This window comes from Podarcis gaigeae, assembly GCF_964106915.1.
Source record: "Podarcis gaigeae genome assembly, chromosome: 6".
In the NCBI taxonomy this organism is placed as follows: domain Eukaryota; kingdom Metazoa; phylum Chordata; class Lepidosauria; order Squamata; family Lacertidae; genus Podarcis; species Podarcis gaigeae.
The window spans coordinates 74,259,537-74,281,583 of NC_139682.1; the positions used below are offsets into that span (position 1 = coordinate 74,259,537).

The 22,047-nt window shown below is 42.4% G+C and overlaps 1 protein-coding gene across 6 annotated transcripts in view; it reads left to right on the top strand.

Annotated features, from left to right (window-relative positions):
* DPYD (dihydropyrimidine dehydrogenase) overlaps window positions 1-22,047 on the top strand; it is a 495,490-nt gene that overhangs the window by 269,606 nt on the left and 203,837 nt on the right. For 5 of the 6 annotated variants that reach the window (XM_083743290.1, XM_083743288.1, XM_083743286.1 and 2 more), the window contains one exon: window positions 5,710-5,925. The exons of the other annotated variant lie outside the window; for it this stretch is intronic. In XM_083743290.1, coding sequence (XP_083599416.1) covers window positions 5,710-5,925 — 216 coding nt within the window. The remainder of the gene's footprint in view (window positions 1-5,709; window positions 5,926-22,047) is intronic. 6 annotated transcript variants of the gene reach the window in all.

The following is a 22,047-nucleotide window of genomic DNA, read 5'->3' on the forward strand; positions in this document are numbered from 1 at the left end:
CAGGTTTTGAGGGAGCTTATTCGACCTTACTATCTCACCATGAAGCTAATGGGAAAAGCCTTGCAGCAATCTTCACAGGAAAGTTTCCAAATGTCAAGTGTCATCTTTCCAGCTGCTAGATGAATGGGTAGCCACGAGGCATTTATTTGGGTGTGCGGTCTCAGTAAAATCTGGTTGCTGTGGCAGCAATTACTATAATTTGGCCATTGCTTTGGCAGTACTGGGACCACATGCAATTTTAGTTGTTGGATTTGGGGCGTTATTTGGGGACAGTTGTAATTTAGAGGCAGGTCAAGGAATCCCTGGGTTGTTCCTTTTTTTCAGGGCTAGCATAGCGCTCTCTCTGCCTTTCTCATCTACATGAAGACATTCCTCTTCGTTGTTCTCACCGTTGTAGCCTCTCCATCTTGAAATTAAAAATATATTTGCGAAGCAGATTGGCATGCTCTTGAATACACGAGATGGCAACCCATGTAGCTTGCCAATTTCACATTAGTTAATGATGTGTCATTTGGGTAATTTCTCTATAGCGCAGTATAGAAACTATAGGCTATTATTGAAAACTGTTACCAATAATTTGTGTGTAAGGGAGCACCCTCCAGATGTTGCTAGCTGGGGCTGATGGGAGTTGGAGTCCATCTCCCAACTGCAAGGCCATAAGTTCTACATCCGTGCAATACAGCATCTCAGTAAAAGCTAAGACCAAAGCTTTAGACGGGGCCAGCCATAAATACATACCCATTTAGCCCTGATTAAAGCTGTTTCTTGGGTGGCGCCATGGGTTAAACCAAAGAGCCTAGGACTTGCCGATCAGAAGGTTGGTGGTTCGAATCCTGCAACGGGGTGAGCTCCCGTTGCTCGGTCCCTGCTCCTGCCAACCTAGCAGTTCGAAAGCACGTCAAAGTGCAAGTAGATAAATAGGTACCACTCCAGTGGGAAGGTAAATGGCATTTCCATGCGCTGCTCTGGTTCGCCAGAAGCGGCTTAGACATGCTGGCCACATGACTCAGAAGCTGTATGCTGGCTCCCTCAGCCAATAAAGCGAGATGAGCGCTGCAACCCCAGAGTTGGCCACGACTGGACCTAATGGTCAGGGGTCCCTTTACCTTTTTAAAGCTGTTCCTGTCTGTCAAATGGAAAGATTTATTCTCCCTTTTCCACCCCCTCTACTCTCAAGTTCTGGCCATTTCCCCACTAGGAATGGTTTTGTTACTTAGGACTCAGCTATACAGCTGCATATAAAACGTTTTAAATGTGTTGTATAGTGCAATATACAAATGTGACACTAGATGGCGAGAGTGAGCTATACCAAATTCAATTTATTTTTCAAAACGTGTTTTTTAAAAAGTATTTTCACAGCGGGGGTTTTTTTATATGTATTTAGATTCCACCTTAGAAAAGAAAGGCAAATGTTGTGTGTGGAATGTTTTTGAAAACTGGAGACAACAGAGCAACTCTGGAGCTTGAGACATTTTGTTATCAGCAGGATCCAACTTGCGGATGTGAGATTATGACCCGATTCACCTGATTATTCACCTCCCTAATAAACAGCATTGCCTGCTCTTAACAGAAGCCTGAGGATACCTTTGACTCTATCTCTTCCCTTTTGTCCTTCTCCCTGGCTGTGACTTGACACTTCGTCACTTCGTCCCTTCCCCTCTTTTCCTCTTCTCTCCTTGTGTATTATACAGCTTCTGGTGCCCTCACTTAGGCCCTGGTGTCTATGAACTAATTTGTTCTTGATCCCAGTTATTTCTGTTCACACTGTAGGCATCATCCCCATTTGGGTGAGCTGTGATAATAAGGAACTGCATTTGCAATATCCCTTCTTTTCGTTTCCTTAGCATTATATCTCTTGTGGAGTTCACAAACAGGAAGTGAATAAATTAAGTCCTAGCTCCATTTCCCTCCTCTTCTCAGTTCCTCCTGCCTGTATTTTATCCCTGTTAAGTTGAAAGGCACTTGGGCACTTAATAACAGAGGGACTGGATTCATTGACGGTTCACAGAAGCTTCCATTCACTTCAGTATAGCTTTAAGAGCACTCCCTTAGTCTAATGCTGCATAAAAAAATCTTCTTTCTTTCTCAGTAAAAGAATAATATTTGAGCTTTTACATTTGGTTTGCCAGGAGTTTATCTTTTATGTAGCTTTGCCTCAATGCAACATTCAAACATTTCAGAGATAATTTGAGTACAAGTTATTTGGGAGGCGGGATGGGGGAAGAGAAATTGGTATTAATTCACATCCTTAAGTTTCCTTATTGTGTTTCAGTAAGGTGAATAAGTGCATCTCTTTAGAAAACGCTGTTGAGTCGCTTGAAGAATCCAGAGCCAGGGCATAATGTACTGCAGTGCGATACAATTTTAATTTGAATAGTGACTTTCATACAAAATGCATCCCTGACTGACTGTAAATAATGCAATTACAGAATTAAATAATAAATAATAGACGAGGGAAAGGCAGTGGAACTACAAGGGAGGAAGAATAGAAATCTTATTTTTTTGGGGGGGAGGGGTAAGATTGAAATGGAGAGCAGGTCAGTAAGGTGCGGAGATGTAGAGGAATTTTCTTACAAAAGCTGGAAGGTTCCGACGAATTTTAAAAAGGATGCCGATGGAGTGTTTCATATTTTAGAGAGATGTAGGAGGCGAGTACATTAACTCATCACACCTGTAGTGTCCTTGGGAGAACAATGAGCAAGATGTAGATAGGGGAGCAAACAGGGACTAGCTGTCTTAAACTAGCTCTCCCAGGCATGTTAGCAGCGTCTCAAGGATAGAATTGTGAAGTAGTAGAATGGACTGTACCATTTCAGACTGCAGGAGAAGGCTCTGGCTTTTTAATGTTCCATATGTTATGCAGAATATTGGCCTAAGTGGGGATGTCCTAAGGAAAAGCGGGACATTCTGGGATCAAATCAGAAACTAGGGCAGCTTCTGTAAATCCGGGAGTGTCCATGGAAAACAAAAGCACTTGGAGGGCCTGAGGTTTTATTTACAGTTAAGAAGCAGACAGTTTTTGTTAGATAAATATTGTTTGCCTGCCTTTTCTGCCTGCTTGCTGTGGAAGGCAAGAAACTGTGGTCTGGGGGAAAGCATGGTTTGCAAGCTGTCTCGGAGATTTGTTGAAAAATTGAAATATTTTATTGTCACTTGTACAACTTGTATACAGTGAGATTACACGAGCACCCCCTACTCAGCTCTCTTAGTTTTAATTCCCCTCGTTTACTGACGCACACCCACCAAACCCGAAAGTCAGTTGCCCTGTTGTTATCTTTTCATTCAGCAGCCTAACAGCCCATGGATAGAAGCTGTTCTTTACCCTGTTGGTGCAACTAATCATGCTTCTATATCTTCTGCCTGAGGGCAGAAGATCAAGAATGTGTTGGCCAGGGTGTGAATCATCCCTGAGAATTTTCCTCACTCTCCTGACGCAACGTTCTTCCGCAATGTCGTCCAGTGGATTCATGGGACATCCCATAATATCTTGTGCTGTATTCACCACCCTCTGTAGGCACTTCCTATCAGTTGATGTCAAACCAGCGTACCACATTATGCAGTATGAAAGGACACTTTCTATTGTGGGCCGGTAGAAGGAGATCATCAAATGTTGATTGGCATCATTCTTTCGCAATACTCTGAGATGTTCAGACTTAATGCCAAGCTATGGTTTGTTGTCGCTTGCACAGTGCATGCTCACATACTTCCTCACCGCCTTCCACACCCACTTCGTGCATATAAGAGGTTTGTCACAGCTTGCAACAAATCAGCTTCTTCATCAATCAGGAAAAGATGAGGAGGACAGCAGTGAGCTTAAGGCCCATCATTCTATGGAATCAGTGTCTCCAACCTCTTAAAGTGGCAGACAAGTTTAGGCTTGGACTCTCATCGTAGTTAATGACTACAGACCCTCCAAGTGTCCAAATTTTCCAGGGAGAGGCCCGGATTTACAGAAGCCATGCCAGTTTCTGATTTGATCCCCAAATGTCTCACTTTTCCTTAGGTAAAGGTAAAGGTACCCCTGCCCGTACGGGCCAGTCGTGTCCGACTCTAGGGTTGTACGCCCATCTCACTTAAGAGGCCGGGGGCCAACACTGTCCAGAGACACTTCCAGGTCACGTGGCCAGCATGAGGAAGCTGCTCTGGCGAGCCAGCACCAGCGCAGCACACGGAAACACCGTTTACCTTCCCACTATAAAGCGGTACCTATTTATCTACTTGCACTTAAGGGTGCTTTCGAACTGCTAGGTGGGCAGGAGCTGGGACCGAAAGACGGGAGCTCACCCCGCCGTGGGGATTCGAACCACCGACCATGCGATCGGCAAGCCCTAGGCACTGAGGTTTTACCCACAGCGCCACCCGTGTCCCTCACTTTTCCTTAGGACATCCCTATTTTTATCAGAGAAATGGTGGAAGGTATGAAGTTAGATAACCCCCAAACTAAGGAGAGAAGTAGCTACACAACCTTCAGAAGACATATGAGGGCAGCCCTGTATAAGTTTTGAATGTTTAATGTTTTAATTATGTTTTTTTATATATGTTGGAAGCCACCCAGAGTGGCTGGGGACAACCCAGTCAGATGTGTGGGGTATAAATTATTATTATTATTATTATTGACACCCCTATTTTCATTGGAGAAATATTGGAGGGTAGGTGACCGAACTTGTTGGGATCTTACATTTCATTGTTTTCATAACTTGACTGGATTGTCTGCAGTGTATTTATTGACATTATGAACACATAAATATGTGAGTGATTCCCTTCATTCTGATTAAGGATTAAGTGGCAGGCACTGTGTCTCAGCTAGAATTTACATTCAGTTCACATTTAAAGGTGAACTCACACTTTCTAAAACAATACACAAAGTAAAGCCCATTTGGATTTTGTGTGTCTCTGAATGTAGCAGTGCAGTTCTCTGGCCAAGTAACATGTACAAAAATGCTTATGCTGGGATAAATTGTTCATAAAAGTGTATATATATGTAAAAAAATAACATACAGAAATGTGTTATATTAAAGAACATTGTTTGTATGTATATATTAAGCAAAACTGTGTTGCAAAAATATGTATATGAGTGAAAATTGACAGTTTTATCTTTCACTACTCTCAGTTAGACAGCTCTCTCTCATAGGGTTACTCATAGGGTTACTCTGAGACTAATCTAAGAGCACCCCCACATTGCACTAACTTTAGTTTCTCGGAAGACGGGGTGGTGAAATGGAGGTGAAATAACATTGGCTCCCAGTACGTTTCCGAGCACAATTCAAAGTGTTGGTGCTCACCTTTAAAGCCCTAAACAGCCTCGGACCAGTATACCTGAAGGAGCATCTCCACCCCCATCGTTCTTCCTGGACACTGAGGTCCAGCTCCGAGGGCCTCCTGGCAGTTCCCTCACTGCGAGATATGAGGTTACAGGGAACCAGGCAGGGGGCCTTCTTGGTAGTGGTGCCCGCCCTGTGGAACGCCCTTCCATCAGATGTCAAGGAAATAAACAACTATCTGACTTTTAGAAGACATCCTAAGGCAGCCCTGTTTAGGGAAGTTTAGGGGAGCTTTTATTTTGTTTTTAATGTTCTGTTGGGAGCCGCATCAGAGTGGTTGGGGAAACCCAGCCAGATGGGCATGATATAAATAATAGATGATGGTGATGGTGGTGGTGATGATGATGAATAAGCCAACTTCCGTGATGTCATTGTTTTCTTTCCACAGTCTTTATACGGTATTGCTGTTCCTACTGTACCCCAGCTTCCTCTTTTCTACACGCCTGTGGATTCAGTAGACATCAGCATAGAAGTTGCTGGACTCCGGTTCCCAAACCCCTTTGGCCTTGCCAGTGCGACTCCCACCACAAGTTCGCCAATGATTCGCAGAGCTTTCGAAGCCGGATGGGGATTTGCACTGACCAAAACCTTTTCTCTGGACAAGGTAATGAAAGCTGGTTCCCAACCCACCCTAACCACCACATTTGAAATAATTTTGTGACGCCGTGTGTCGTTTGTGTGTTGCTGGTCGGTGGCCACCGTCTCCAACAGAAACCATAAGGAGAGGGAGTGATAGACAAATAGGAGAACAGGAGAGTTTGGACAGTTTTTCCTTTATTTGGCTTTTGCTGATTGGCTGCAGCAGTTTCAGGCAGAAAGCATGGCAGGCGAAAGCATGGATGAGAAAGGTTCCCATAGGAAATAATGGAAATCATCAGCTCATTATGCGAACGCTTGTCTAACGAACAGTGTCCTAGGAGTGCATGGTGGGACCTGCATGTACAAATATTCCAGAAATGGTATGTTTCTTTGTGTCGCACTGGAATCCCCAAAAGCAGCCCCAGGGATGCAATTTATATGATAGGTTCAGGTGCCAACAACACTGAGGAGTTCATTATTCCGTATTTCTAAATAGTAGTTCTACTATACCATTTGGTATAGAATATATAGAAGGAAAGTTATCCATATATATTTTTGAATGGACTGGCCTCTGGTGGCCAAATTAAGCAAGTAGGGGGTTGTTGGACTAAGCTATATTTTCACTCCAAACTATCTATCATCTATCTATCTATCTATCTATCTATCTATCTATCTATCTATCTATCTATAAAATCACATCCCCCCCTGTCTGGAAGCCACTTAGATTGTTTTGAATGAGAGATATTTTGATTGTGCATACTTTTAAAACTGTTACCCACATGTCATCTGAGTGACCAGCTCAGCTGCAAGCTGGAAATTAAAAACAGTAGATTTTGACGTCTATATTTAATGTCTGGAAAGTGTGAGGTTCCCCCCTCCAATTTTGTCTTTTGAGATTTTCAAATTTCAGAGATTTAATTTCAAATTTGTGGCATAATTTGAATGATCTGTAATTGACTTCTCTCTCTTTATTCCATGCAAGTGGGATGTGAATTGAACCTTCACAAACAAATGGCTCTGGTATTGTAGTTTTTTCTATGAAAGGCTGTGATTGAAAGGTGATCACACTGTTGTCAGTAGTTTGCAGTCATAGGGTCATTCCTTGGACTTGCTGTGCCATTGAACCCTGAGAAGCGTGCAATTTTCTTTTAAAAACATTCTCATTAAAAATCATCTTAAGAATCCATTTTAACATTCCTTCCTTCCAATATGTTTGCATGCAATTTTGTACAATATATCCATCGTTGGTTCTTATACTGTTTTGTATAGTTTTGAGGAGCACAAATTAAGGAGAGTCACATTCAGATGTTAATGAAACTGAATTTCTTCTCCATTCCTGTGTCAAATTGTTCCCTACCAAACTCATCCGCAACACAGTTCTGCTCTCATTTTTGGTTGTCTCTTGTCTGTCCTTCTCTGGTAGCCTAAAAGCAATCATGTTTCTAGAGAGGGTTGAGTTGTAGGAGGAGGAGATAAGGTGGTGCCCTTTGAAATCAAAATGCACTTTCCTTCTGTTCCCTTCACCTTCGAAACAGAGGGTTGCATTTTCGCTTTCTTTCAATGCTCAGTCAGGTCAAAGTCTGTGTCTACAGGTCAGAGCTGCATATGTGTCTAACCAAGGATGGAGTCACCCAGAAGGCTGTGTTATAATTGTTGTCTAGCCAAAATTAATTCTGGATCACTGAAGCAGCCACTTCCTTTAATTAAGGTGCTGTAATAGCCACCGCTGTTACTGTGTTTCCTGCTTTACAGCACATTTGCAAAGCCACTGACCTACCGACTGTACTTGTGAACCATCATGTGCCCCAAATCCAGCTCTGGTTTTCTCCAGTCTCCCCATCGTTGTCTCCATGGCTTCTGCTGACACCTCTTTGCCTCGTGTCACGCAGACTCATCCCTGCCACTCACGGACGGTTCTATTACACATTTGCTTTTACTCTCCTTCCCCCAAGGCTCTCTTATTGGTAAGCTGCAGAAAATCACATTAACAGGACTTAGAAGGCGTGTTTCTGTACAACAAGTAAAAATTAGCTAATGTCTTTCCATGTGATGGTTCTGAAATATAGGACGTAGATTAAGAAAAAGGTCCTTCTGTTACCCTGTGTTGTACACACAGAAACCGAAACCTGCTATTTGTTTTGTGGAGAAAAGCCTTCCTTGGGCATCCCCACCCCCACCCCCAATTCCACACCTACCATTCCTGTTATAATGAAGGGTATTTGCATTCCTCCACACTATAGAGTCACAATAACAGAACTCAGGGGACTGACTCGGTTCTCATTAATTCTCAGGGACACAAAAACTTGGGTCAGGAGGAGTTTGAGATCGTGGTGTCCCTGGCTTATTTTCATCCATGGAAATGGCTACAGTGGGGGGAAATATATAGCATTGCCTCTTTGGTTAAAGGTACACTGAGAGCGAAAGCCAAGTAGTACCCGGAAAGGGAATGGTTTACTACATTTTATATATTTCATGAGTCTTGAATTCAGTCTTGTTCATGTTTTAATGGAAACCTAGCTTCATTTTCAACTCCTGAACCAATACACAAACCGAAACAACTTCTGCAAATATTGCTGCGCAGTTCACCAACCGCAAAATGTGTACAAAATTCATGCATCAGGAAAGGTGTGTGTGTGTGTGTGTGTGTGTGTGTGTGTGTGTGTGTGTGAAACTGGCATGCAATAATGTGTTGTACTGGGCAAATTTGCTTGCAAAAAATGCATATTTCACAAAACTGCATTAAAAAATGTGTATATTTAGAGAAATGACACTAAAATGCTGATTAATTTTCATGAGGGCATTTTTTTAAAAAGGCAAGTGGAAATGAAATTGTTGTGTTGAACTTGGGACTGGAAAAATGAGAAACCAAGAACGATTGTTTAACCTTTCCCTAGGCTCAGATACTCTATTCCTCTCACAGCACACACATCATGCACACCAAGGCTGGATCTAGACACATCAGTGAAGTGTTTCAGTTTAAAGCATTGTAAATTTAAACAAGGAAAACAGGCAAAGAAAAATGAGGCTCTGGTGGCACAATGTTAAATCACATATAGGTAAAAGGTAAAGGTACCCCTGACCGTTAAGTCCAGTCGCAGATTACACTGGGGTTGCACGCTCATCTCGCTCTATAGGCCGAGGGAGCCGGTGTTTGTCCACAGACAACTTCTGGGTCATGTGGCCAGCATGACTAAGCCGCTTCTGGCGAACCAGAGCAGCGCATGGAAACACCGTTTATCTTCCCGCCAGAGCGGTACCTATTTATCTACTTGCACTGCATGCTTTCGAACTACTATGTTGGCAGGAGCTGGGACCAAGCAATGGGCGCTCGCCCCATCGTGGGGATTCGAACCGCTGACCTTCTAATCGGCAAGCCCTAGGCTCTGTAGTTCAGACCACAGCGTCACCCGTGTCCCTTTTTATATCACATATAGGTAAAGATAAAGGGACCCCTGACCATTAGGTCCAGTTGTGACCGACTCTGGGATTGCGGCATTCATCTCGCTTTATTGGCCGAGGGAGCTGGCATACAGTTTCCGGGTTCATGTGACCACCATGACTAAGCCGCTTCTGGCGAACCAGAGCAGCGTATGGAAAAGCCGTTTACCTTACCGCTGGAATGGTACCTATTTATCTACTTGCACTCTGATGTGCTTTTGAACTGCTATGTTGGCAGGAGCAGGGACCGAGCAACGGGAGCTCACCCTGTCGCGGGGATTCGAACTGCCAACCTTCTGATCGGCAAGTCCTAGGCTCTGTGGTTTAACCCACAGCACCACGCACGTTCCTATTATCACATATATATATATCACATATACAACACATATAAATCGCTTTTTCTTTACCAGTATAGCTGAGTCCAAAATCCATGAAGATGACTGGCAGATCTAATAAAGGGGTACTTGATGTTAACATGAGGTAGTCATATGAGATGAAGGGGGGAGGAAACTGCAGTGTATACGTGTTTTCCACCTGGCCTAGACCCATAATCCCATCTCCACCTTTATTTCTTTGCCATAGAATTAATAGTCAGCATTCATATTAATGGCCATGCAATGATACCATGTTGCAGATTAAAGGGAGAAGAGATTGGGAGATTAGACAGAGTAGACCTTGGCTGTACCAATTTAATACAATTTGTCCTACAAAACCGCTTCATTTAGCTCCATGTCTGTGGAATTGCCTGGGAAAAAAATGTAAAATCCCTTTAGTCCATATCTAATTGGAACTGGAAAAAGGGTACATTGCAGATTGTGGTTAATATTTCAGTACTGAGCACACCACCAGTTGAAATGGAATTCCTATTAAATTAACATCTAAGAATGAATATAAGCTTCCTGGAAGTGTGTATATTCTTGAGCTGTGTGAATTTAAAAAAAAAAAAATGTTGGCATGAGAGAGATTCAATGTTAGCTAATTATCTAAAACTGAGTGCTTGTTGTCATTCACATGTGTTCGCAACCTGAGGAATTTTTTCCTGAATTGCATATTGCCTTTTCTGTTCCTTTGACCTCACTCCTCTTACCACCACACACACATGTCATGAACTGGCAAGACAACAGGGAGGAGGAAGAAGATCCCGGCGAGGGGTGCAGTCACAACTGGGACCCACCGAGGCAAACCGATGATGGGAAAAGAGAGGTTGGGGTTGTGGAAAGTACACACGGGATGACAGAGGACGGCAAGGGGATGGGGGTCAGTTTACATGGACCAGAGCAGGATCCATCACCAGAGTCAGAGGGGCTCCTGTCTCCTTGATCAAGGCAGGTTCTGAGGCATAGGGAGCAAGAGGAGGTGGGGTCAGAGAGGCTGAAGCAAGCAAGGCCCCACAGCCCAGTTTACTACCTGGCCAGGTGGGACTCATTAGCTCTGGGGGGAGGTGTGTGATTCCTCAACTGTATTAGGCTCAGGACAGGTGAGGGCCACCTGCCTCATCAAGCCCAGGTGCTACAATCAAGACTCAAGAGTTAAAAATGGGAGCAGAGCTGTGGTGCTGTGTCTGCTCAACTGTCCATGCTGATAGATCTTGGCTTGGATGCTCCAGGAAGTCTACGGGACTGTGGTTTGGATTTGACTCTCGTCTGTGTTTCCTGACTGTTGGAATTTGGACTTGGTTTACATGGATTGACCCTGAACCCCCTTTTCTGACTATTGGACTCTGGACTTGGCTTGCGTGGATTGACCCTAGATTGTGTTTCCTGATTGCTGAGCTTTGGACTTGTCCTACTGTATAGGCCAGTGGGACTTTCCGCCAGGTAGGCCGAGGGTTCAGGACAACATACATTGCGTAGTGTATGAATATACACCTTCCAATTTAGGGTTACATTTCCTACAACTGCTGTAGTGGGCTCTGGTCCATGAAAGCTTATGCCATACTGAATTTATTAGTATTTAAAGTGTAGCCTTAAGTAGTTCCCAGTTTCAGTCCTTGGCCTCTCAAGTTAAAACAATATCCAGTAAGCCCTCGTCTGCACTATACATGTCACTTTAAGTAGCCATGTCTGCTCCCCAAGGAATCCTGGGAAATGTAGTTTTAGGGAACTAAGAGTTCTTAGGAAACTCCTGTTACAGTGTGGCAGTACTCAGAGCGGTTTAACAATCAATCCTTCTTCCCAGGGAACTTTGGGAATTGTAGCTCCATGAGAGGGATTGGGATCTTCTAAGAACTCTGAGCACCCTTAATAAGCTTCAGCTCCCAGTTTGAAGTGGTACTATGCTGCTTTAAATGCATAGTGCAGATAGGTCCGAGATAGCTATTAAAGACCTCTACCTGAAACCTTAGAAAGCTTCTGATAGTTTGGATAGAAAGCACAGGAACAAGATTATCAATTAGTTGTCTTCATTCACTATAGGTTATCTCTCTTCCTGCCTCTATCTGATTTCGTGCTGTATTTCCTTCCGGAAAGGACCCCCAAAGTAGCTTGCATAAAACAATTAAAAACTATTGCATTAGGACTGTTTCTACCCATTGCAAGTTGCACATAGTGTTGCCCTGGGGATAGCATAATCGCCTTTTCCAAATACAAGTTCTTATTAGATTGTGGTGGCTGCTCCCAGCACTGTTCATCCTACTTCACTCTGCGGACTGCTGGCAATTGGGAGCCCCTTGTCTGGGCCTGCTTTCCTTACTCCCTTTCCACGAGGACTGCAGATTTCTCCACTGCCCACCAAGGACAGAGTTGGAATTACAATTTCAGAGAAAAAAATAGAACAATGTTTGCAACTCCAGAAGCTTGTATGTGCAAGGGCCCACCTGCACTATAAATGCAAAGCAGAGTTTTAACTGTTTAAACAGTTATGGCCAGAGTATCCTGGGAATGGTAGTTTAAGGTTGTTGAGCATTGCCAGGAGACGCCTATTCCTTTCATATAGCTTCAATTTTCAAAGTGGTTTAACAATTGACCCCTGTTCCTAAGGAGCTCTGAAAATTGTAGCTATACGAAGGGAATAGGGGTCTCCAGGGCTTTTTTGTGGCAGTTACCCCTGGTGCAGAGTGCCTTCACCTTTTTATTTTTTTATTTTGCTTCCTGTAGCAGCAGCCATTTTGTGCTAGCACCCACAACACCCTTATCACTAAGAGTACCAGCACCTCATATTTTACCACAGCGAGCACTTGGGTCTCCTTACAATTCAGCACCTTTAACAAACGACTGTTTCCATAATTCTTCTGGGGAAGCTAAGGCTATTTCAAATGGTATAATACTGTTTTAAAGTTATAGGGAAGGTGGGACCTAAGACTTTGAATGCAGGACATACAATACAACATTTAACCTTCCCTGGTATTTAATGCCAGGTAGGCTTAATCAGAAAGGGACGTGGGTGGCGCTGCGGGTTAAACCACAGAGCCTAGGACTTGCCGATGAGAAGGTCAGTGGATCAAATCCCTGCGACAGATTGAGCTCCCATTGTTCGGTCCCTGCTCCTGCCAACCTAGCAGATTGAAAGCACGTCAAAGTGCAGGTAGATAAATAGGTACCGCTCCAGCAGGAAGGTAAACAGTGTTTCCGTGCGCTGCTCTGGTTCACCAGAAGTGGCTTAGTCATGCTGGCCACATGACCCGGAAGCTGCATGCCGGCTCCCTCGGCCAATAAAGCGAGATGAGCGCCGCAACCCCAGAGTCAGTCATGACTGGACCTAATGGTCAGGGGTCCCTTTACCTTTACCAAGGCTTAATCAGATGTTTCCTGTTTTTAATGCTGGAAATGTGTGACTCTCCACACTGCCCTTCTGTGAACGAGGATGCCAAACCGCATGGAATGATTGGGGACAAATATTAGATGAAGTTTTGTAAATTGCACATTATAAGTTGGGTTGAAATACTTTGATTATATCATTCAGCATAATTGGGGGGGGGTTTGCAAACCTAACATTTTAAGATCTCTTATAATGCATTCATTGATTTCTGTTAAATGTGTTTAGGCTCGATTTCGTGAGGGGGTGGAGAACTTCAGTCTAGGAATGTTTATTAAAATGTCTTGATGCGGCAGAAAAAGACAAAATAACTGATGCAATTCGTAGGAGAACCAGACCTCAACAGATAATCAATGTCGCTGATAAATGGTTTTGTTTTATTTCTTATTGGAATCTACATCGCAGACATATGAGTCTTGACCGAAATTTATATTTCAATTTTTTCACTTGTCTTTTTCAAAACTCTGTTTGTCTGCTAAAGTTAATAAAAAGTATGTGTAGGATAACTTTTATAGATTTTTAAAATTCTAGATTTAGAGTCGTAGCTGCCTCAATGTGTACAGTTGGCATAGAGGAGCAAGAATAAAACACAGCAGGCATGGCTGAAATATTTGCTTTGATTTTAGCTGTTTCCTTGGTTGTTAAAAATGTAATTCTGATTAATCAGAGACATCTGTCTTTACTCTGCTGGTGACATGCATTGATTTGTGATGCTGTCGCTTTCAATAACGTGGAAGCTGTTGCCTTTATTAAGGCTCACCAGCAGAAATAAACATGTGGAGCCACTTCATCTGAAATCTCTAGTATTTTTTTTAAGTGGCTGATTAATGCTAAACCATAGTTTAGTGTTACAAGGAAGTGTTTCTCAGGAGGTCTTGCTTCACATCTACACCATACATTTAAAGCACATTCATATCCCTTTAAGAATTTTGACTTACTCCAAAAAATCCCAAGACCTGTAGTTCACCCCTCCATAGAGCTACCTTTCCAAACACCTTTAATGAACTACAGATCCCAGGATTCTCTGGGGGAAGTCGCATGCTTTAAATATATGGTGTGGGTGTATCTTGCAGAATCCCAACCTTTCTTCTGTGTGGCACGAAGGAGCAGTTCAGAAGTTTTCACTTACATTTTATAGTCTTGGGCATGTTTAGCCTGGAAAACAGGAGATTGAGAGCCTCCTGCAAATATATCAAGGGCAGTCCTGTGGAAGACGGAACAAGCTTGTTTTCTCCTGCTCTGGAGTGTAGGACCCAAACATTGGAGGTTTTTAAGCGGACGTTGGATGGTCATCTGTCATGGATGCTTTACAGTTGAGAATCCTGCCTTGCAGGGAGCTAGACTAAATGGCCCCTGGGGTCCTTTCCAAATCTATAATTCTATGACTAAAGCTTTTTTAGTGTTGCCTCAATCTAAACAGAGTGTTTAATGCTCGTAATGAATTGTTGAAACAAGGCAGCATTAAACTGTAGCTTCTGAAGTTGCCTTATTTCGGTTTACCATAGTCAAATGTCAAATTGCACATTTGGTTTAGTGTGCAGCCTACAGCACCTTTGTGTTTTTCCTTACCCCAAAGTAAGTGAAGCAGTGATAAAACACACACTTATTGGTAACTGCTGTGTATGTGTGAGTTTTCTAGCATGCTGTGGTCCCAATCCAGGCCTCTCATGCTTTTTTTTGAGCAATATTAAAATTACATATGTAATTCTAGGCTGCCTATTAGTTGTAATTTGTAGTTAGACTATAAAATTAGCCACAGTTTATGGCTCATACAACACACAAAACTGGGGTTAATTAGAGATGGACTCTTCAAATATATTTCTGGCAGCACTGGAGGAGAAATGTGGAGGGAGTGTGTGTGCGCCTGGGACTCACTGAAACTTGGTTTTTTTGGTGGGTGGGTGTGTTAAACCTAAACCATGGTTTAGTGTTGCACCCGAACATCACCTCTGCCTGCTACAATATTTACCAACGGTTTTGAAAAGATATTTCTGATTAGATTCCGATTAAATCTGAAGAAAGATGCAACAGGTGTTTTTTTTTTGGGGGGGGGAATCATCAAGCTATTACAGTGTGAATGTGTGCACACACTAAACATGATTCACAGCAACTTATAACGAGGAAGATGGCATAGTGTAACTGCAGACGTTGCTTGCCAATTAGAGCCGTTGCCTGTATGAATTTACTAATTGTGCAACGAAATGGCATTCCTCCATAACATTAGACATTCTAATTCATACTGCAACCGGTGGTGTTTCCATAGGGACGGATATGGGAGGCCCATGCCTCTCCTCATAATTATAAGTGCCTGCACTGAAGCACAATGACTTGCATTGTCCTCACTTATGTCAGTATTTTTTGTTGAATTGAACTCACAGCATAAAAAACGTATTTTCTTTCTCTGATATCGCAGCCCAGTAATTTGCAATATCCTAGTTACAATTTCGGGTTGCAAGTCTGCCTGCCCCCCCCCCTCCGAAAATGACTTTAAATGATATTAAAATGCAGAACTCTTGGTGCTTTTAACATAACAAAGTTTGTTCTGTGGGAGTTTTGTTGGAATATGAAATATTAATATTTCACAATTCAGTTGTGATGATGAAGTGCAATTTGCTTCCCTTGCATGTGATAAAATAAGTATATGCTTGCCAAGGGAGTTGCATGAGAATTAGAGACTTAGCTTGAACATCTGCTTGAAATTTTATTATCCTGTCCTACTGACAGTGTTTCCCTTGTTATTCTTCTAGACTGACAGCCGAATATTGCAATGATATTTTTATTTTAACTTTTTTATTTTTATTTGCTTGCATGAAATATATTTAGGTGAACTTTGTTTCCCTTAAAAAAAAAAGGAAGACAGAATTTAGAACCTGCTTTTGATTTCCATATATACTCTTGACATTTGTAGATGCCAGATTGAAGTGTGTAGTGTTCTGCAGCCAAGACACACCATTGACTTGCAGTGAAATGCCAGCTGATATCTCAGTAAACAGAAATATTTGATGCTTTATTGTGTAGACCATATGAAAGCTACGTAGGCTTTCTTTGGAGAGACAAATGATCAGATTGTTAATGTCAAATAAAAAAAAAGACAACGATGACGACAACTGTTTGCCTTTCCAATAAATAACATCAAAGACTATTTTTTTATTAACACTGATCCTAGGGAGAGAATGGGGAAAGGAAACAGCAAGCATTTTGCAAGATTTCTTAGCACACTGAGCTTTTCGCCCTGTGACTTGAATTATTTATTGTTTTACAAATAAATACTCCAATTTCCCCCCTCAATTTGAGAGGTGGATATAAACAGAGAATTGCAATGAGGGGTAACATAGGAGGTGGTGTCTCACCTGCCCACCCTACAAAAGCTTAATGTTGTTGAATAAAACTGCCCCTGGGTTTTTGTTTGTTTTTGTTTTACAATGCTGATTAATTCTATCTTGATTTGCAAATTCTTCACACTGTGTATCAATGAGTTTCAGACCATCTATTCTTGAGTGCTTGCATCCACGTAATTTTGGACTCTGCCAGGGAGAAGGGTTTGAGGATTTCAGCCTTCTGCATTTACTGCTTTTGAAAGAGGAATTCAGCATTTGAAACGGAGCTATGTTTACTGCATATTTGTCCATACATTTGAAGCAGTTGCTATTTCAGTATTTTCAAGTGCCCTTATAAACGGTTGCTGCTTCCTGTTACATTTGTATCCTACTCTTCTTCCAACGAACTCGGGGTTGACGTGGTTATATCTCCCACCCAGACACTTTATTTTATCCTCATAACAACCCTATGAGTCAAGCTAGCTAGAATGAGGGAGGGAGAGAAAGTTGAACTCCATATACAACATACGTTCATGGTTGAGTTCAGGTCTTCCTTGTCAAAGTTGACCACCACTGCTATCCACAAGATTGGGGTGTGTGTGTGACATTTAGATCCTTTAACCCAAAAGTTTCCCACATAACAGGGAACAGGTTGAACCAGAACATTTCTCTACAATGTGTGTGTGATATAGAGAAAGAGAGACGAGAGATCGTTCGCACTGTTTTTAGGCCTTCCTTCTGCTATAATTAGTGATTGGACTTTACTGAAGTTCTGTGAAGTTTTATTACCTAATCTTACGGCATTTGCCCACATTTTCCCTAACTAACTATACATATCTATTAAATGCAAAATGGGAAACTTAATTGTAAAAAAGGGTTACAGCAATCTAATAAAGCTTTGAGAGATCGCATAAATTGATTTACGATACAATTTTATTCAGCATATACTTTTTAAAACAAAGGTAGGAAGCATCTCTTGTCATTTAAGTTCAGGATTGCAACAAAAATAAATATATGTTGCTTTAACTGATATATTTATGCTATCATTATTGGATTCCGGTTCTCCCCCGCCCTCATGCATACACTACAAGCCTACTATGCTGACCCATCTAAGTAGAAATGAAATTGACCAGAACAGGTTCAAAGTTAGCTGTAGAATAAGTCCAAATTAGAAGAGGGGGGAAGATAAATAAAAGGTTGTATTAAAGTAACAGTTCCTCAGAGTAGGCCCATTGAAATAAATAGCCTTGATTAATTTAGGTTTATTAATTCCAATATGCCTACTCTGTGCAAAAGTTAGTTGAATACAACTCAATATATCTTAGAATAGCAATTATATCTCTCAATATGGTGAATTTGGTGAGTCTGCAATAAAATGACAAGAGGATAACATTCTAGGCTTCTAAGAACACTTTTGCAGAGCTTCTGGTAGTGGATTAATATTTGCTGTTCTAAGCAATTTCCCTCATTAATCTCCATTCCAGATTTACAACAACCTGTATTTAACCAATATTGTGTGGAAACGCAAACACATCCAGTTGTCAGCAAAGGAAGGTTTGCAGCTTGCAAATCTATCTATATTTGAGTTGATGGGAGAGAGATGTGCAAATCACATATCCGTAAAAGTAGTTACCCACAAAGTATGTTTAATATCCCAGAGAAAAGCTTTTGACAACTCTAGCCGTCTCTTCCATTGTACAATAGGAGGGGTTGCAACTCTGCTGCTTCATTATTACTTAGGCTGTTGGTAAGTGATCTCTGTTTGTGAATAACTCCTTTCATGGACTATTTCTCTATTGTGTATTACGTATCATTTGGATAGGCTGGTATTTATTTGAGCGAGTTTCAAATACAGCATTTTCTATTAAAAATGGGTTAAGATTTTTCATTTACTGTATCCATCTGTGCTGTATCGCCTTTCTGTATTGCCATTCATTTGGATAAGCTGATATTTATTTGAGCAGGTTTCGTATATAGGATTTTGTATAAAACAAAAAAAAATGCTGGGTTAAGAATGAATCTTTAAAAATATGGCATCAGGTTTCTCAGTGATGAACAAAAGTCTAGAAATATTTTAGTGATTCCCCCCCCCCCCCCCCCGGATTTCATTTAGTCCTTGCTCCCTTCTCACTGCCTAAAAACATTCTAAAATACAGAATCGTTTATGGGAGAGAAACATTAAGCAAAATTGCATGAAAATGCACTTCCATAACTTTCTGAGGCAGCTTTTGTCTCAAAAAAAGACATATGAAACTACATTTCTTTAAACAATGTGTATTTTGAAAGGAGTTTGAAATGTGACAGAAAATGAAACGCACATTTGAATACACGTTTCCACGTGTATTTGTTTAAGTGGCAGATTAATGTAGGAATGGTATGAATGAGCAGATGTGGAAGTATTGCAGACCAGAGTGATTCTTTCAATCTTACTGAAAATATGGTTAGACATATCTATAACCAGCACACATACTTTGTGTGTAGAAGGTGCCTGATTCGATCCCAGCATCGGCAAGTGAGCTTGGAAAGACTCCTGTATGAAACCCAGGATGGTGAAGGCCAGTCAGTGTAGACCAAAGTGATGGCCCTCCCATGGCCATCTTACTCATAGGCTCTAGGGGTGGGGGGCACCCAGACAGCGGGTTCTCAGGGGCGCCAGGCTGAGAGTTTGGGGCCCGAGCGTTGAGTCTGGGGAAGAGCCCGCCCATCGGTTAGAGCGCTGCGGCGGGCTCTTCTGATGTGGGCAGCTCTGTGCTGCGAGTTCGGGAGCGACCGAACCGGTGAGATGCCAAGGTGGCTGGCTGACTCGGCCCTCCTGCATGCCTGGGACTGGGCAGCCTGAGGGAGGGGGGCGCCAGGTGGATCTTTGCACCCTAAGAGAGCCCTGGGCCCTCCAACAGGGATGGCCCACCCATATGGTGAGATGAGGTGACCACCTCAGGTAGAAGGGTCTTCAGGGGGCAGTAGATCCCAATGTCAGTCTTTGCCCCCACCTGCCCCTTGTTCCTGATATGGATCTTCATTTATCTCTTCTTCCCTGGTGGGGAGTGTTGGTTTATTGCCAAAATAACCTTGAAATGAGCCTTGAAGCACATCCTTGAGGCACGCCTAAAACATCTGCATAGGAGCAAGAATTCTCCCCATTAGGCTTCCGAATAATAATAATAATAATAATAATAATAATAATAATATATTATTTATATCCCGCCTGTCTGGCTGGGCTTCCCCAGCCACTCTGGGCAGCTTCCAAAAAAAATATTAAACATCAAACATTAAAAGCTTCCCTAAACAGGCCTGCCTTCAGATGTCTTCTAAAAGTCTGGTAGTTGTTGCTCTCTTTGACATCTGGTGGGAGGGCGTTCCACAGGGCGGGTGCCACTACTGGGAAGGCCCTCTGTCTGGTTCCCTGTAACTTGGCTTCTCACAGTGAGGGAACCACCAGAAGGCCCTCAGCGCTGGACCTCAGTGTCCAGGTAGAACGATGGGGGTGGAGACGCTCCTTCAGATATACTGGACCGAGGCCATTTAGGGCTTTAAAGGTCAACAACCAAAGTGTGACTTCCAAATGGCTGCAATAGCTTCCTGCACTCAAGCGGAAGCGGCGTCAGACATTCGGCTTTCGAAAAACGTTCAAAAACCATAGCATTTACTTCCGGGTTTTCAGTGTTCGGGAGCCGGAACATTCCAAAACGGAGCGGTTCAGGAACCGAGGTTTGATTATATGTAGACCAGTAGTGTTACTCAACTTGTAATGTAAATAATGAGGACTTTAGAGAAGAATTGGGTGGGTGAAGTGGTTATTCCTATCACTGGAATTCACCAAGAGAGGGCCGGACTGCTGCTGCTGCTGTGAAGATGCAGGAAGACTTTCTGAGTAACTCTGTCAAGACAAATAAAAGAAACCCCAAGACTTGGCACTCACACGCTAACAGGGAGGGGTGTCACAATTTTGTCATTTGCCTCAGGTGCCAAAATGCTTTGGGCCTGGCCGGCCTTCCAGATACTGTTGTTGACCCACGATCCCCACCATTCATGGCCATTAACCACACTGCCTCAGACAGATGAAATACAGCAATATCCTGAGGGTGTCACCTCAACTACTACTATTATTATTATTAATTAATTTATATGCAGCTTATATGCCAAACTGCCTCAGACCAATATGGGCCAATGGACTGACTTGGTATAAGGCAGATATATATATATATATATATATATATATATATATATATATATATATATATATGTTCCTGTTATTTATTCTGGTTGTGGGGTGGAGAGGGGGAATTGATTTCCTAGTTCAGGATATGGATTTGTCTTCGGCTTGCTTGAGCTGGGGTACAGAATGAGCACCCATGATCTAAGCAGATCAGACATTCAGCCGCTTCTTTCAGCAGCTGCTCAAATAGCACCAAACAATTTAGGCCGGCCAGAAAAAAGTTCAATATGCTGACAGACCACACATTGATTTACACATACACACACACACACACACACACACACACACACACACATTTCCCGTGTTATATCATTCCTTGCTCTTTGCCCAGTATTGTGTAGTACAGGGATTAGAGAGTGCTAGAGACATAGTGGTGGTTGTGTATTGGAATGTGCAGAGTAGAGAAGGCTGTCACAGCAGTCAATAAGATCTGAGAGGTGTTGACTAATTGCCTGCTAATTACACAGTAAATTGTCTAATTAAGCTGATGGTTAATTAGGGTGCGCTTGCACAGCAGTCTTGTGGAATTTTTGTCTGATGTCTAGGAAGCAGCTTGTATAATTGGCAAACTGGTAAAGACTGGCAGGGAACATGACTGGAGAGCACACTGCCAGTAGATGACAGAATAAGGAGGCATTGGAAATAAGTCTTGTCATGCGAACACTGGTGGAATTGTTAGGGTGCCATGGATCTGTGCATTCCAGGGGCAGGGGAATGTAGCTGCTGGGATCTTGGAAAAAATTAAGGCTTAAGCTTCCATTGTTTGTGGTATATATATATTTTTAATCCTTGTTTTTGAAAAATAACGGAGAACTGGTGTAAGGCTTTGAAAAGATAAATAAAAACAAAACCAGTGTTTCGTCATGCTTTAGAGTGACTGAGAATCAGGTCCCAGGATGGGACTGTGTAGACCAGGGTTTCCCAAACTTGGGTCTCCAGCTGTTTTTGGACTACAACTCCCATCATCCCTAGCTAGCAAGACCAGTGGTCAGGGGTGATGGGAATTGTAGTCCAAAAACAGCAGGAGACCCGAATTTGGGAAACCCTGGTATAGACCAAAGCAGCCTTCTTTTGAATATCTTGTGTTGGGTCAACCAGGGTAGTGATCAGGTTTAGTCCTCCCACAGCAGCGCCCCTGACTGCCTCTCTTGACCTTTCTCCTACCTGCATAAAAGAATCACTTCTATACATTCTCTTTGGTTGTTAAATTTATTTTGATGCTCCCCTTGAAATATATCCCCCGGGTGGTTTATGAAAAGAATAAAGCAATTACATTTAAGTACAAATAATATTGTAAGCTAAGATTGTGTCTGAAAAGCTTGGGGAGATAAAATAAAATAAATAAAAAGGTTTTGCCTGGCACTGAAAGGATAGTAGTATGTAAATTTCTCTGGTGCACCACCACTAAGAAGGCCCACTCGGG